Here is a 15,890-nt window from a genome sequence, read left to right as displayed (position 1 = left end):
GCAGCTAACAGCTAGCAGCTAACAGCTAGCAGCTAATAGCTAGCAGCTAACAGCTAGCTCCTCACTCCAGCGGCTCTAACGGAGCCGGTACCGTTCAGCTCTGCTGTTGCTCCTCCTTCAAGTTGGACTGAACCATTGTTCTAACAATAGTGGGGGGACCTAAATTTTTTTTTTTTTTCCTGAGATAAATGGCAGATTTATTTCGCTCTTTGTTTCTTTTGCCTTTTCATATTGATGTTATTTAAATGCAAACGTTTCTTCAATGATTTTCTCTTTTGGGGGACAATTCTTGACTTTTCCAAGATGGGGGGGGGGGGGGGGGGGGAGGCCCGGACCCCCCCCTCCCCCGGGATTTATGAACTATACATATAATGATGCAGTTTAATACACATTCATGTTCTATACAGTAAAGAAAAACAGCATAAAAACTTATTTTAATTGCATCAAACAAATTAAAGTTCCATCATCAGCAGCACCATAGATTTTTGTCTAACTTGTATCTTTCCACTTGTCCTTCTAATTAAACCGGTTGCTTGGAGAGCCTTCAGTAAATCCACTAAGTGCAGTGACTGAATTTATTTGAATTTCCATATTGAAGGGGATTCTGTGATTTGGGTTTTAATGCTTTTAGTCTCAAATATGCAATATTACATCATGGAAGACAGCAATTTATTCATCACATGGGAAACTCAAGTATCCTGTAGCATCCATAAAGGTCATGCATACAAATGATCAAGTGATCAAAATCTAAGTGTATGATGACCACAGTGCAAAAAGTGTCCTTGTCAGTGCAGACATACAGGTAAGTGACTCCATGGGAACAAACACACTGAATCCTGTCATATGGAATAGAAGGGCCATTATTAGCAGCTGTCATGAGGTGGTGGTGAATCCAGATGAAGATTGTGATGAAGATTTAATAAACAGCCCAGACAGTCAAGTTCAGGCGGCATGGCAGAAAACTTAGCAGCAGTTAAATATCGGTAGCAACTGAAAACTAAAGTCGAGAGCTGAGTCAGCACAGGACTTCTCAGTACAACTGTGTGCAACAACTGACATACAACAACAACGACTTACAAATGACAAGGATCTGACAAGAGACAGAGACAACAGGTGGACTTCAATACACAGGGAGTAATTAGGGGAACTAGACAGCTGGGAAACGATTAGGGAGCAGACAGAACAGGATCACAATAAACACAGAAAACTCAAATCCTAACAGCAGCAAGCTAATAATCCAACATCTGTTACTACAGCAATGCTGCGAGCAGCTGATTTTAGTAATAACAGTAATGTAAGGAAGCTTCATTTTCAGTGGTTTTACCTTCTCCAGCAGTTGTCTGAGTTGTTTGGTTCGAGCGTCTCTGGAGCACACCGTCTGCTGTGGAGCCACCACCGTGCAAACACATCTTCCTTCAGAGTCCTGAGCCGAGCTGTACACCTGCCATCCCTCCTCGGGGGGCGAAGGACCCGCCTGAACAAAACAACCAGCAGCAGGGAATTCTGCCTCAGTCTGATAATTTCCCTTTTTCATTCAAATTCAGACTGAAACTGAACCAAAATAAATTAGTACTACAAAAATGTATTGGCATTTTCAACAACGGATAAAATCATTAATAAATTAAGGGAGCGTAAGTTGGAAACTGGTACATGAGACTAAACTGTTGAGTTGAATAAACTGAAAACAGCTTTTGTAAATCAGGAGGATGTGACATGTCTGCAGTGGGATTTCTTCCAACAACCCACTGGCAGATGATCTCAGAGGGAAGCCAGAAAAGTTTAGAACGGAAAAGAAGAACCGACAGATTGACAGGGGTGCTGTGGTGGCGCGGGGGTGGGGCGCGGCCCACATGGGGAGGCCTTGGTCCTCTGGCAGCTGTCACAGGTTTGAGTCCCAGCCTGGTGGACTTTGCCTCGAGTCTTCCCTCTCGCTTTGCCTACTTTCCTGTCCTCGTGCTTTCAAATAAAGGCCATTAGAGCCAATTTTTTTTTGTTTTTTTAAAGATGGTAACATTGAGATTGGAGCAGCGAAACCAGCAGAAATCCAACAAACTGGAAACAGGTCATCACACGATCAATGCCAAGGTTCAGAGGTAGACAGAACCTCCTGAGCTACCAAGGTATTTTACCAAGAACAGGTCTAGTCTTTCACCATTGTATTTTTTAATATTATGTTACGTATAACACATTTGTTAAAAATAATTCTCTAGTTTGTTTTTTTACAGTCTAAAAAAGAACACAACTTAAACTATAATAAAGGACAAGACAACGACAGATTTTGGACTGAATCCAGGAAAGAGACAAGAAACAATCTAGGGCCGTTGTTCATGTACCTTAGGCAACGTTAACTCAGCAAGACCCAAATCGGCTTTACTGCCCAAATTCAACCCAGATCCAATTTGAACGGCTGATTCGAATCTTTTCGCCCCAATAAAATCCGATCAGTTCCCCTTCCACATGAGGAACTAAACTGTCTGGACGTTCTCAAACGTCTGCAGGATGAACGTCGCATTTTATCCGACATGCATCAAAATTCTGCAGCAGAAGAATCCAGACAGAATCTAAACGTCTGAAAATGATAATAATGAAGTGATGAAAGCAGTACGAGTCAGTGAATGCATCACATCCCAACCACACCAGTTCTGGTTGGACTCCACATCCAAACAGAACCGGTTCAGAAGCTGCAGCCAAAGCTGCGCTAAAGGGTGTAACTGTTAGCTGTTAGCTTTCTATCAGCTTCCTTCGTCTGCTGACCGCGTCGCTCTCAACAACTTTTAAATCCATCCAGAGACGGCGGCCATCTTTACTGCCGTAAACAGAGCAATGCTGGGTGGCGCTGAGGCCACCGGCGTTCTGGAGGACGGCGGCGCTGATCACGCTGCCAATATAACTGAAACTTTATTGTACATGAAAACATGCCAAGTGTGAGTCCTAATAGGTGAGCCTCAGAATATCATCAACATCCACAGAATTATATTTTCATTTGAAATTATTTATTGAACCAGGAAAATGTCCAGAAGTTTCTGGACTCTCTGGGTCTAAAGTGGGAGCCACGTTTAGGTTCGACCCTGTGGGACAAAATGAGAAAAATATCTTCCAAATCCCTCTTCTAGAAATGTGCTGCCCTCTGCTGGCTGGATTGTTTAACTGAGTGAAATGGATCAGAGAACATGTTTGATCAGAAGAATCAATAATCAAATAAAATTATCTCTAACAGAGAGATATCTTAAAGAACCAATGAAATAAAGAAATTTTCTGGATTTCTGACCTAAGTGCCGTTCAGCTTCTGGGTTTTTATTTTTCTTTACTTGTCCTGGCCATCATCATTGGTTCCTCTTATTTTGGATCTTTTTTTTTTTGTTTTGTTTTTACAGATGAAGCAGCTCACAGTTGGCTGGAGAACGGACGGACGTGTTAGAGAAGTGTTAAAACTCGCACTGTGAGGAGAATTTGTTCCATCTCACTTGGATAAAATTAGAAACTGAAGATTTACTGTTTTGCATTTTGATCCAATAAAATGTAGGTTTTGGTGGCAGATTAATTGATCAGTTAGAGTTTAAATGTTTCAGCTTTTCTTTACAACCTGCTAAATGTTTTTATTTCTTGAGTAATGGAGGAATGCCAGTGTTTCTCAATAATTAGATTTTCAGTTTTTATCCGTTTAATTATTAAGAATTGGACCAAAACTTAATTTTATTAACATATTTCTAACTCAGACTGTTTTGGGTTCCTGATTTTCAGGTTCCATTAAATGGGATAATAGCTACAAAAAAATATGCAATATAAAAAAAATGTTGATTTTGTCTGATTATTTGGTCCAATTTTCAGATATTGAAAAATTTAAATATTCTGTGTATTTTCTCTGAGAACTACAAACAAGAACAATTTCATGTTGAGAAAATCTGGGAGATAAAAAACCAGAGAACAAATCAAACGGCAGAACATGAAGAAAATCATCTGAGTTCTGAATTTCTGTTACCAGAGTGAAGCGAGAGCCGATCAGCAGCAGCTGCAGAAAAACATTCAGCAGATTCTCCTCAGACTCCATCACTGCCTCCCAAAAACATCCAGCGCCGACGATCAGCACCGATCCGCCCAGAGATCCGGCTCTACGCTCACCAGTTCACCCAGTATCCTGCTGCTACAGTCACCAGTTCACCCAGTATCCTTAGATGATGCAACGGCTAAAAGCAGCCGACAGAAACCAGAACCCCCAGCTCAGAGAGGGGGAGGGGCTAACAGACAAATCTGAGGAAGAGGAGGAAGAGGAGGAAGATGAGCTGTTTGGTTCTTTCAGTTTTTTCCTCTTAAATGTGATTTTTTTAACCTTTTCACTGATATTCAGAATTAAAATAATAAAATCCATAAACCAAATAAAGATGGAAAGTTTAGTGATCAACTGGCTTTAACTGATTATCTCCAGATTATTGATTATATAGATCAAATGTGTCCAAAGTGGGTCCTGGAGTTCCAGCATCCTGCATGTTTTATTCTCTCCCTGGTTTTACACACCTGCATCAAATGATGGATCATTAGAGGCCAAGGAGAACATTGACATGCTGAGGAGGTTGTTGCTACCACTAGGGAGAGAACTTCATGCAGGATGCCGGGCCTCCAGGACCCACTTAGGACCCCCCTGATTTAGACCACCAGTGTCAAACTCCAGTCCTGCAGCCTTCAGATGTTTCTCTGCTGAACCACCTGAACAGAATCATCAGCTCATTAAGGCTCTGGAGACCTTGATCCACAGCAGGAGGAGGAAATGAAGTGTTTTCACCTGTGGCTCATCTAAAACCTGCAGGACAGCAGAGGACTGGAGTTTGACTCCCTGATTTAGACAAAACTATCAGGAAGTTAAAATCCTTCATCTGATCCAAACTAGAGATCAGGTTCTGCTGTTCAGCTTCCCTGATAATCCAGATTATAATCTCACACAGAAAACCTCAATAATCAGATCCATCAGAGACCTGACCGGTTCTGATCGGTCCAGAGGTTCCTACCAGAACAGTCTGGTACCACAGTGCTGGTTCTGCTGGTAGAATGAGAGGGACCTTCAGTCCCAGTTGGTTCTATTCAGTGCATTTCTATAGCACCGAGTCAGAACTAATGTTGCTTCCAGAATCTTTGCTAACAAAACGATCAACGTCCTGAACTTGTTCAGCACTTTCTCAAGTCCAGAGGAGTCCAAAGCTCTTCACAGGCTCATGGTGTTGAGCTACCGGACGGTCGCCACGGCCACCATGGGGCAGTTCTAAAAAATTATTTTCAATCCAATCATGCAGATATTAAAATTTATCCCAGTTATCAATCACAACATAAAGATTCATTAATTATTCAAAATAGATTTAAAAAGTTTTTATCTAAGGAAACAGCAGCCTCACTCCTGACCAGCAGGGGGCGACAGTGGACAGGAAAAACTCCACTTTAACAGGAAGAAACCAGAACCAGGATCAGGACCGACAGGTGGTTTGAGAAAACTGAGCAGATGAACTGATGATTATTTTTGGTTTTTCATAAAAGTAAAAAGTTAAAATCAGGAGAGGGAAAATGATGAGGTGATGGCAGCATCATGCCGGTTCAGCTGGAAGAAAAGTTTGAATCCTGGATGTTTTCAGTGATCTAGGACTTTCTAGATTAGGATGACCGCCCACTGGCCCCCCTATCGGCCCTCCTGACACCCACCAGCAGGCCAGGTGGCTGAAGCGCCTTGCCCAAGGACACAATGGAACCAGCAGCACAGCAACTGCAGGCGAACTCCTCCCACCGCCGTTGACTTCCTGTCCGCTCCAATCATTCTCACTTCCAGTTCAGACTTTCTCCCATCCACTCAGATCGTCTCTGGTAGATTTTCTACCAGCCAATCAGGGAACAGAAAGAGACGATGCTAATGATGGTGCAGTTATTTGGCGGTGCTTTACAATCAGGCAGTGAAGGAAGACATTCACTCCGTGTCTGATCGATTCTTCTGTCTTTACAGTGGAAGATGGTGGCTTACAGCGCAGACACCTTCCAGTTAGCTCCTTAGCATCGAGCTACGGGACTACAAACGTCACAATCTAAAACATCAACATGCCTTCAGGAAGTAATTTGTTCTATGCTTTGCTTCATACAAGCGGTCTGGGCTTCCTGTTGAGAAACAGAGTCTGGTTTCTCTAATGAAGACGGATAATCTCGGTAGCCATCTTGTTAGTCGTTGCTTCCACCCTCAGAGCTGCTTGGTCTGTTTCAGGATTCAGCTTTAAATAGGTCCAAAGTGAATAAACGCAGCAGCCAGTTCATGACAGGTCTCTGATTGGAAATAATATTTTATATTATTTTGCTGCAGAGAAACACTTGAACTGTTTCAAACAAACGTTTTCACTGCAGCTTCTGCTGACTTCAGAACAAACTGAGCTAAAAATCCGGCAGCAGATGAAGAGGAGCAGAATCGCCTTTAAATAAATTATGTTCCTCTACGGGTTGTCATGGAAACAACATCTCCATCTGCAGCAGGCGCAGCATGGGAGTGTGCGTCAGATGGTTGTCAGCAAGATTCACACACACACTGAGTGTGTTGGACAGAGACCAACATTTCAGCCAGAGAAGAAGAAACAAGCTGTTCCCCAGAAAATGAAACTAAAATTAGTTCATATCAGGTTTTTTATGACCAACTGGTGAAAAACAGCTGAAGGTGCCATTACAAACATTTTATCCTGGAACGGTGAACAGCATGAAAAAGCCTAAGTGAATCTGAAATCAATATTTTCATCTTTGTCATTAGTTCTGTTTTCTAGAGAATCTGAACTAATTCCTGCTTTAAAGCTCCAGGTGAAAACTAGATGTTTGTGTTTCATAATGCTAGATTCCAGATTTCTGAAAAAAACATTTGAATGTCATTGCATAAAACATTTTTTCTTGTTTTTATTTTCTGGTGTCTCCTGTTGACATGCTTCAATGTAAAACATATTTTGATAACTTCTGACGCCCCCAGACTCTGCTGAGTGATTCTGAAGTCTGCAGGTGAAATGCTGTAGGTAGAGTTCACTCAGATACAACATGGCATTGATCCAAAAATGGCTGACTTGATGTTGGGTAGGAACCGAGGCTGCAAGACACTTTTGTAGATTTTGCTAAGATACAGATGTTTAACAAATGATCGTCTTTCAAAGAATGGCTTGGGGCAAAATTTTTAAAAGGGGTGCTGTGAAGGAATTAGGCCACACCCACCAAATATTGGACTGCATTCGGTTGGGGGTGGACGACGATCCATGCTAATGAGTTTGGTGCAGGTCAGCTGAAACATGGTAGTTAGAGCCAAACATATGACAATGGCGTTGATGAGAACAGGCGTTTCAGCGTATCTATGTTTTTTCAGAATGTAACAGTACAACTGAAGTACTCAGAAGACACAGCAGATGGCAGCACAACAAGCTGTCCCCTAACAACCATTGAACAAATTACTGTTTCATATTTCAATAAGTGCCGACCACACCCTCCACTGAAAACTCTTGGCAGTTTAAAGAAAGTGAGACCAATTTGTTATCTGTCATCTGACAAAAGATCACCTTGATTAGATCAAGGGAGTCCGAGATGCAGCTATCCAATAAAAAATGGTCACTTCCTGTTCTGAGGGGGCGGGGCTTAGATGACGTCAGACTATGATGACATTGGATCGTCAGGGATCCCATCATGATCACTCATGTCAAGTTTGGTGCCAATTGACTTTTTTATGTGAAAGTTATGTTTTGTTTGCTTTGGCGAGTAGTCAAGTTCACCGCTGTGCCACGCTCCCTGAACATGTACGAAAAGCCTTTTTTTTATATAACTTTTAAAGCCCTGCCTGCATCTTGACCAAAAATGAAGCAGATAAATCAAAATCCCTAGGAGGAGTTTTTTGAAATTCAAGGTGTAAACGTGAAAAAATGCCAAAATTTTCCCTTTGACTCAAAATGGCGGCCTCCCCATGCATTTTAGGGGGTACCTCAAAGGGACTTTTTTTCTTGATTTGAGGGGATCTCTTGAGTTTCAGACCTCTACGACCTAAGATTTGTCCCATCTCACGCTGTGGAGCAGTTTGGCCACGCCCACTTGTGATTTAACTGAAATATGAACATTTCTGGCCCAGAAAAATTTTGGTTAAAGTATGTATTTAATATGTTAAGGCATTCAGAAATTATAAGACATCATGTGATGAAGGCTTTTGCAGCGCTTTCGTTACACAACATGAGAAAAGCATAAATTATTCAGGCTTGAAGGGTTAAACAGATTTTAAAAATGGATAAATGAAGTAAGCCTCAGGATGACACGGTTTCACCTGAGTTAGTCAGTAGAGCTTTAAACAATGCCGCCATCTGCTGGTTGAGGTGGAGTATTACACACAAACAAAACTTTCAGAGAGCAGGGAGTCATTTATTGCTGGACGCTCTGCATTGGTGTCCGTAGAGATACACATGCTGCAGCTGGTATCTCTTGTTCTGGGTTTCCATGGGATGCATGACCCAGCTCCGGTCCACTGCCGTGTTGAAGCCCTGATCGCGATGCATCCCGAAACGCAGGTAGTGTTCTGAGAAGTGGTGAGACATCACTTTGAAACCAGTCTGAAACAGGAAAAAGTGGGTTAAAGCCAACCCTCCATCTGTCCTTATAGATCTATAAATTAAAAAATTTATATTTAATTTATAAATATAAATCATCTACTGAAATGCTAAACTCGTCTTACCTGCATCTCATGAACTGTTGGTTTCTTGCTGCCGTATGTTTGGTTCCAGGTCCGATATAAGGGATGAGTCTTCCTCACCCTGACAACCAAACATCATCTTCATCAGGATGAAGGTAGCAAGGAGCATTGACTGACTGACCCCAGCTCTAATCGGCACTGTACCCAAAGTACAAGCTGAGCCAACAGGAGAGCAGTCTGCCCTTAACGTGGGCTCACATTAAGGGCAGACGTGAGCCCACATCTGCCCTTAATGTGCCCTATGTAGTAGTAGTACTAGTAGTACTACTACTAGTACTACTATTACTACTGCCTGTGTGAGAAGCCAGTCTCAGGACAGCAGCAGGTTTGGATCATTTAGGATCGGCTGACTGTTATTAATTTGTTATTAATTATTTACCTGAAAGTGTTGAAAAATTCAGGGTTGTTGAATCTCTCCGGCAGATCTGGATCGGTGCGGTAAAAGTCACAAGTCTGATTCTTCTGATCCTCCATGTCTGATTGCAGAGAGAGTTCAGTTAGCAACAACACAGCTGTTACCATGGAGACAGGCCCCGCCCCCTTCTGCTGGGATTTCCTTATAAGGTGGGAAGAATTTCTGTTTGTATCTTCATTCAGAAATTATACAGCAGATGCTAAAAAATATGGGTCAGAACCACCAGAACCTTCAGAACCAAGATGCTTAAAGGCCATCCACCCCGTTTGAGGGTCATGAGACAAAGACATGGAGAGAGAGAGATGATGCTACATTTGAAAAATACAAAGACTAATGGAATTAAAATGTCCTTTTTAAAAGAAACTATGAATGTTGTGACTTTATGAACCAAAAAATGTTACAATAATTCATCAGTTTTCTCCTCTAGTCTAAGAAAACATTTGTTTAAAAATCATGACAAGAACCAAGCAGCTTTCTATTCCATTCCCACAAAAAAATTCAGATATTAATTTCATAAATATGCATGAAATTAATGTTGCGACACCACAAAAGCCCAATCTTTATACCAGTATGTTAATATCTTAAGATTTGAAGTTCCTCTTGTGTATTTGTAGCATTTTGTTTTACTTTCCTCAGTTATTTTGTGACTATTCTTTTTCATTTATTCTTTTTTCTGCTCAGTTTATCATATCAAACTTTACTAATGTGCTGTCATACTACTTTCTTTGAATTTACTATAAAGATGAGAAATTTTGTTATTTTCATAAATCCGCCTCTTAACTCAAAACATCACATGTAAAACTAACAAGGAATAATAGGAGCACAGATCAAACACCGTTAGACAGGAAGTACGTCATTATATTAGGGTTGCCATCCGTCCCTTATAATACGGAATCGTCCCGTATTTTACTGTTAAATGTTGTGTTCCATATTGAACCGATACGGGACGCGATTTGTTCTGAATTTCTATAAATGTTGTTGAAGAAGATTTCAAGTTATAATATTTCTTAAGAAATAAACTCTTTTGCTCAATCTCCTTCGATCCCAGGTTCTCCCGGCGGGGCGCGCGTAGCCACACAAAAACAACGAGTGACGTCACAGAATTGCAGTTTAATCCAATAGAAGACAACACATAAAATTACAACAGAAACTGCAGAACAGAGACATACGTTCATTTACCTGAGACAAAGAGGATAGAAAAAAAGGCAAAGACGCGTCTTTGGAGAAGCAAAATAAGGCAGCAATCTGATTTGTTACTCCTGTGTACAAACTTTTATAGTAAAGGTGTGTTTTTCCTCTTTAATATATTCAAATAAGGCGCATCTCTGCCTGACCAACTGGGAGCTGTCATGGACCTTCTTACAAGTTAGAACCTCCTTATAATTTGCTTCCACGATCAAAAGCCATTTTGTCCCCTTTGTTTAACAAAAGGAGAGCAGAGCTTGTCCTGAACTCCTGTGGTTTTAAGGCCATCTGGGCAAAGAGAAACAGAGAAAGGTATTTCACAGATCGCTGTGAAATCTGGAATCTCTCCTGCTTTTCTCCCTGCTCAGATTCCTCAGGAAGAAACTTAAATTCTGTAATTAGTTCCAGCAAAGGTTACCTCCACAAACCTAACTTTGTTCTTCTGCGTTCAGCACCTCAAAAGATTGAGTCCTGACGTAAACCAAAAGTAATACATAAAATCAACAGAACAGAACAGAACGGGGTAAAATTCCTTTTTCTAACCTATCAAATATAATATTCAATCCTAAGTATAAAAATTAACACAGTCATTTTCCAAAAACCCTTTCACCATAAACCTGAGCAATTTTCTAATACTAAACAAAATATTTTCACTCACACATTTTTCCATTTGACTCCAATATAGTAACAGATAATACAATTTCAAAATACATTCATCACTGACTAAATTAGTAATTCTAAAACTACAATTAAACTATATTCAGTCAGAGCATGCTATTAATAACTAAGAAAAATGTCTTACAAATTAAATGTCAGTGGTTTTAAACATTCTATGCTTTATTCAGTTTTACACCGTCCCAGATGTTAGTTTTGATCAGTACTTGAGTAGTTTACCAAATACTTTTTACACTTTCTGTTTGTGTTTAAGTATGCTACTCTGATTGGAGTACAGTTTTGGGTACCCTAAGCAACCTCTATGAATGAATGATTGTTCTATGGATCACTTAGACAAAAAGCATCGCCATAGAATAATGTCCATCACTGCAGCAGACGTTCCACCACGTGAGAGTAGGGCGTCCCTTATTTTGATTTCTGAAAGGTGGCAACCCTACATTATACTCAAGTTCATGTGATCCGGTTTTCCATTGCATACATTTAAGAATGTATTAAATATAATAACAACAACAACAATTGTTATTATTATTATTATTTATGATTATAAGCAAAAACAAAAAACAACAACAAATAGACCCTGATGACATCCAAGAGTTTTTTCTGATTCTAGTCTGTCCATTTGTATGCAGGGTGATTAATGGTTCATCAATCAATAATCCAAATAAATTTGGTAAAATAATCCAAAGCTAAGTTTATTTTAATAAATGTCCTACTGCAAGGCTGCGGTGATGGTGGAGAAAACCTGACCTAAACAAGGTCATAAATAAACTAATTCACATTCACATTTCAGGTTTATACTGTTATCCAAAAAATTAAACATTCATCAATAAAATAATTGCTATATTTCATAAAGCATTTCTCAGTAATCATTCAAATTAATTTAAAGTTAAAGATCAAATTAAAGTGCACTTTCAAGTTGTATCAAAGTTAAATTGACATTAAAGTCAAATATTTAAACAAACAATTAATTGCTTTGCTGCGTAAATTCAAATAAGTGAACCAATTCAAGAATCCTATAAATCAGGGGTCCCCAAAGTGGGTCCTGGAGGCATCCTGCATGTTTTATTCTCTCCCTGGTTTAACGCACCTGGATCAAATGATGGATCATTAGAGGCCTAAGAGGAACATTGACCTGCTGAAAAGGTCGTTACTACCAGGGAGAGAATCAAACGTGCAGGATGCCGGGCCTCCAGGACCCACTTTGGGCCCCCCTGCTGTAGGCCCACGATAAATGAAAAAGTAACCAAAAGTACCCTCTACAAAAATGAAAAGTTTTTTTGTTTCTTTTTTAACACTGAGGGTATTTATTCGGCCACAAGATGAACAACAGAAGAATGACCTTTTAATCTACAAGAGAATTTTTTATATCGCTAAAATAGGGATTTTAAATGGGGGTTCTGCCACCACATTTCTGCAAAAAAAAAAAAAAAAAGTACATGAAAAAAACAACTCACCGTCGAGCGGTTGCCAGAAAGAACAAAATATAATTGTTCGGTTTTGTTATTTCGGCCCGGTTCAGAAATATTCTTTAACAATTTTAGAAATGCGCCAAACACAAGCAGCTAGCCGCAGAGACAGCAATGGAGGAAGTTCACCTGGCTGCAGCAAACAGGAAGGGGCGGGACGGATCGCCGTCAGTCTCATACCTTATTTAGAAATGGACTCTTAGTGACACTCCAGTCCTATCTAATAAGTAAAGAGACGATCAGATGAATCGTACTATTCCTGAATGAAGTTCTTCCGAAGTGAAGTTGAGCTATTTCCTATATTATCCTCGGCCTTCCGTTTTTATTTTCTTTTTAAATCTGTGATATATCTTCATCTTTAAGAAGGATTTTCACTCTCAGCATCTATTTGAACTCCCCTCTCTTTTATTTACTTCAGCGCAGCTCAGTTTTTAACAAATTTTGTAGCTTTCTCTACTTCTAAATCTGCTTAGCCACATCTTTTCGGGCCTGCTACTGCCTCTAGTGGCGTGGGGGTGGTAATACAACTAATATGATTACATTACTAAATCAGAACACCATTAAGTCTTTATTATTTATTATTTACTATTAATTTTGGCATTACTGGCAAAAGATAAAAGATAAATTATTTTATAAAACATTTTTTTATTTTCTATGTAATGTAGAGCTAATTACATGACAAACAATACTTTTATACATTATAAATAATATCTATATATCTCCATCAATTACAGGAGGAACAAAGGAAATAAGGAGATATGAAAAACATGATCAACTATAATAAAAAGACCATTCGCAGTGAATACGTAAGAAATTTAATCGAGCAAAAGTCAATAACAAACAAATGAATTAGGTACAGAAGAATAACAACCCAGGTTGTTACAACCAGGGTTGTTAAACAGATACAAGCAAAAATTCACATTTTTGTTTTTACAATGCCATGTATATTATTCTGAGAGTCTTTTTGTTGGTAGTCTTATATATAGGAAAAAATAAGATTAAATTATTTAATCTATCAACGTGGAAATTTTCCTTCGACTCAAACGATAAATCATATTCATGAATCACATTATCAACAATTTGTGAAGAGAGCAAAACACTTGGCACGCTGAAGGTAAATGTTATTTAGTTTGGTTAAGAATAATTATTGCACCATCAATAAATGTCTAATAAATGTTCTTATTACCAGAGGAACACAGCAACACCTTCATGAGCTCAGAGGTTCAAACTGATGAATAAAGAGGATGGACGCTCTCTGCTGAAATATTCCTGCCATCTTTCATGTTCTTTCAGCAAACAGTTGAGACAGAGATGGTTTTGGTTTCACCACCATTTACCTGCTGTTATACCTGACATTTAATATCCTTCAAATATTGTCTGTTAGTCTGAAGCTCATGTGACCAAACCAAAAAAAAGATGAAAAGTTAAAACTCTTGTTAAAATGTTTAGTTTTAACATTTTAACTCAACAACCTCTACCTAACTAGAAGTTGTACACAACCTCAAGTCGGGTAACCCCCAGGTCTTCTTAAAAGGTAGAGTCTCTGAGAACAGTTCTTAAAGACACAGTCAGTGTTTTCAGCAAAGTTGAGCTGACTGTCCAGGAACGACTCGAGGTATTTAAAATTTACCACAGTTTCAGCAGGTTGGCCATCAAGTGAAACTGGAACCACTTCCAGTTCTTGTTTATCTCATTTAATTAGCTCTACTTCTTTAAGAAAATGAAAAGGTATGTTCTTTTGTGGGGGAATTTATCATTTACTGTTCCAGTAATGCCAGAATTAATAATAAGTAATAAAGATGTTGTGGTATTCTGATTTAGTAATGTAATTAGATTAGTTGTGTTGCTGCATGAAAATAAAGATAATAAGGAACAAATAATAATTAAACTAGAGTCAATGAATCAAAACCAAAACCCAAAACAACCGAAGATCCTAACAGAAAAAGGAGAGTAGAGTCTGCCAGTAAACCAAAGACACAAAAAACAGAGAAACCACGACAAACTTATAAAAATATAATAATAACCACTCTTTAATTTTAATCTCTGCAGGAACCTTGCACAGCTTTTCCTACTTAAGACAGCAAACACAAGAGTTCAGCTCAGAGTGGACTTTATTTTGAAAGTTGTACATACAGGAAGTTACAAATGGCGTGCTCATAAGACTAATAAAAAAACAATCGGTTAATAACTTGTCAGTTTGATAATTATTAAATCAAAACATTCACATTTCACACTTAATATATTCAATAATCATTGACTAAAGGGCGGAGCCTATGTGCCCCGCCCCCTCTCCATGGGCGTGGTTAATATTTGTGTTGGTGGGGTTCATATTTACAGAAGAAACTGAATGTTTTGAATTCACACCTGCTGTGACGTCAGCACAGCAATGACATCACAGCATGAAAGCTTGCTTCATTTCCTGTTAAAATCACATCCTGTTTTTTCTGGTTTCTCCTCCAGATTCTTCACAAGCAACACATTTCACACAGTTAATCAGAGGTCAATGAAAATCAGTCCTGAAGGCTGACTGGTCAGTCAGAGGCTTCTGTTCATCGTAAGTTAATCATCTGAACACTGATTGGGTGAAATATCCAAAGAGTAATTCTGTCCAATCAGAAGCTGCCACTTCCTGTTGCAAGATGTCCTGACAGGCTGACAGATGAGCTAAACGAGACGACTGGTCTGTGCAAATCCTGCCAGACAAAGAGACAGACATGTTGGAGTGAGACAGACATGTTGGAGTGAGACAGACATGAGACAGGAAGTGACGAGTTTTCTGACCTTCAGGAAACTCGTCACTTCTGGTGGGATCCAAACTGTACAACCTTCGTTGTTGTTTCATGAAACCATTTAAGCTTCAGGCTCCATATAAAGGAACTCTGCATTTTAAACCGGGTTTACCTTGACAACAGGAACCGGGCCGTTCCTAGAACCAATGCCGGTTTGGACCAGGACAAAGATCTTCCTGGGAAATTAATCATTTAATATGTTTGCTAGCTCCTCTGACTGAGTTGACCTTTAACCTTTGACCTCCAGCATGAAGAACCGTCCCAGGTCACTCGGTACCTTTGGCGCTGCCGTCCAGAAACACCTTGATGTAGGACGTGGGGACGTATCCCTCCTCCTCCAGGTTCCTGCGGACTCTGGTCCAGCCGTCTCCTTTGTCCTCCTCCACCACAGACAGCAGCTCTCCCTCCACCATCGACAGCGTTCCTTCGTTCTGACCTGCAGGACGAGTCAGAACAAACTAGAACCACCAGATGGAGGGCAGGGCCCATCAAAAGCTTCCTGTATGGTTATCTTAGGGTGAAACTCAATCAAATCATGATGGTGATGATGATGATGATGGTGGTAATGATGATAGATGATGATGGTGATCATGATGATGATGATGGTGATCATGATGATGATGATGGTGATCATGATGATGATG

General features: G+C 39.7%; 3 protein-coding genes and 1 long non-coding RNA gene across 5 annotated transcripts in view; 1 reads left to right on the top strand and 3 right to left on the bottom strand.

Moving 5' to 3' along the window:
• Window positions 1–4,134, bottom strand: part of LOC103156308 (noelin-like) — a 22,141-nt gene extending 18,007 nt beyond the window's left edge. The window contains exons 1-2 of the mRNA XM_007578301.2: window positions 3,980–4,134; window positions 1,325–1,474 (exon numbers count right to left, since the gene is read on the bottom strand). Of these exons, the coding sequence (XP_007578363.1) occupies window positions 1,325–1,474; window positions 3,980–4,048 (219 nt within the window). The 5' untranslated portion in view covers window positions 4,049–4,134. The remainder of the gene's footprint in view (window positions 1–1,324; window positions 1,475–3,979) is intronic.
• Window positions 4,135–8,113: 3,979 nt separating this feature from the next.
• Window positions 8,114–12,627, bottom strand: pierce1 (piercer of microtubule wall 1). Of its 2 annotated transcripts, XM_007578300.2 has the most exons (4): window positions 12,446–12,627; window positions 9,096–9,192; window positions 8,699–8,777; window positions 8,114–8,576 (listed from the first exon to the last, which is right to left on the bottom strand). In XM_007578300.2, exons 2-4 carry the CDS (start codon window positions 9,188–9,190, stop codon window positions 8,385–8,387), a joined length of 366 nt encoding a protein of 121 aa, XP_007578362.1. In that variant the 5' UTR covers window positions 9,191–9,192; window positions 12,446–12,627; the 3' UTR covers window positions 8,114–8,384. The 2 variants fall into 2 exon arrangements, with proteins under 2 accessions (XP_007578362.1, XP_016519685.1); XM_016664199.1 differs by lacking the exon at window positions 12,446–12,627 and having other exon boundaries at window positions 9,096–9,309.
• Window positions 12,628–14,273: 1,646 nt separating this feature from the next.
• On the top strand, window positions 14,274–15,278 carry LOC107833871 (uncharacterized). The gene is made up of 2 exons (XR_001659647.1): window positions 14,274–14,420; window positions 14,535–15,278. It is a non-coding gene; the product is annotated as an uncharacterized LOC107833871 (long non-coding RNA).
• Window positions 14,551–15,890, bottom strand: part of LOC103156304 (formin-binding protein 1-like) — a 30,120-nt gene continuing 28,780 nt past the window's right edge. The window contains exons 17-18 of the mRNA XM_016664227.1: window positions 15,524–15,682; window positions 14,551–15,150 (exon numbers count right to left, since the gene is read on the bottom strand). Of these exons, the coding sequence (XP_016519713.1) occupies window positions 15,122–15,150; window positions 15,524–15,682 (188 nt within the window). The 3' untranslated portion in view covers window positions 14,551–15,121. The remainder of the gene's footprint in view (window positions 15,151–15,523; window positions 15,683–15,890) is intronic.

The sequence above is a fragment of the Poecilia formosa genome, unplaced genomic scaffold (assembly GCF_000485575.1).
Source record: "Poecilia formosa unplaced genomic scaffold, Poecilia_formosa-5.1.2 Scaffold473, whole genome shotgun sequence".
NCBI lineage: Eukaryota > Metazoa > Chordata > Actinopteri > Cyprinodontiformes > Poeciliidae > Poecilia > Poecilia formosa.
The sequence above is the reverse complement of the archived record's forward strand: the minus strand, read 5'-3'. Positions and strand labels throughout refer to the sequence as shown.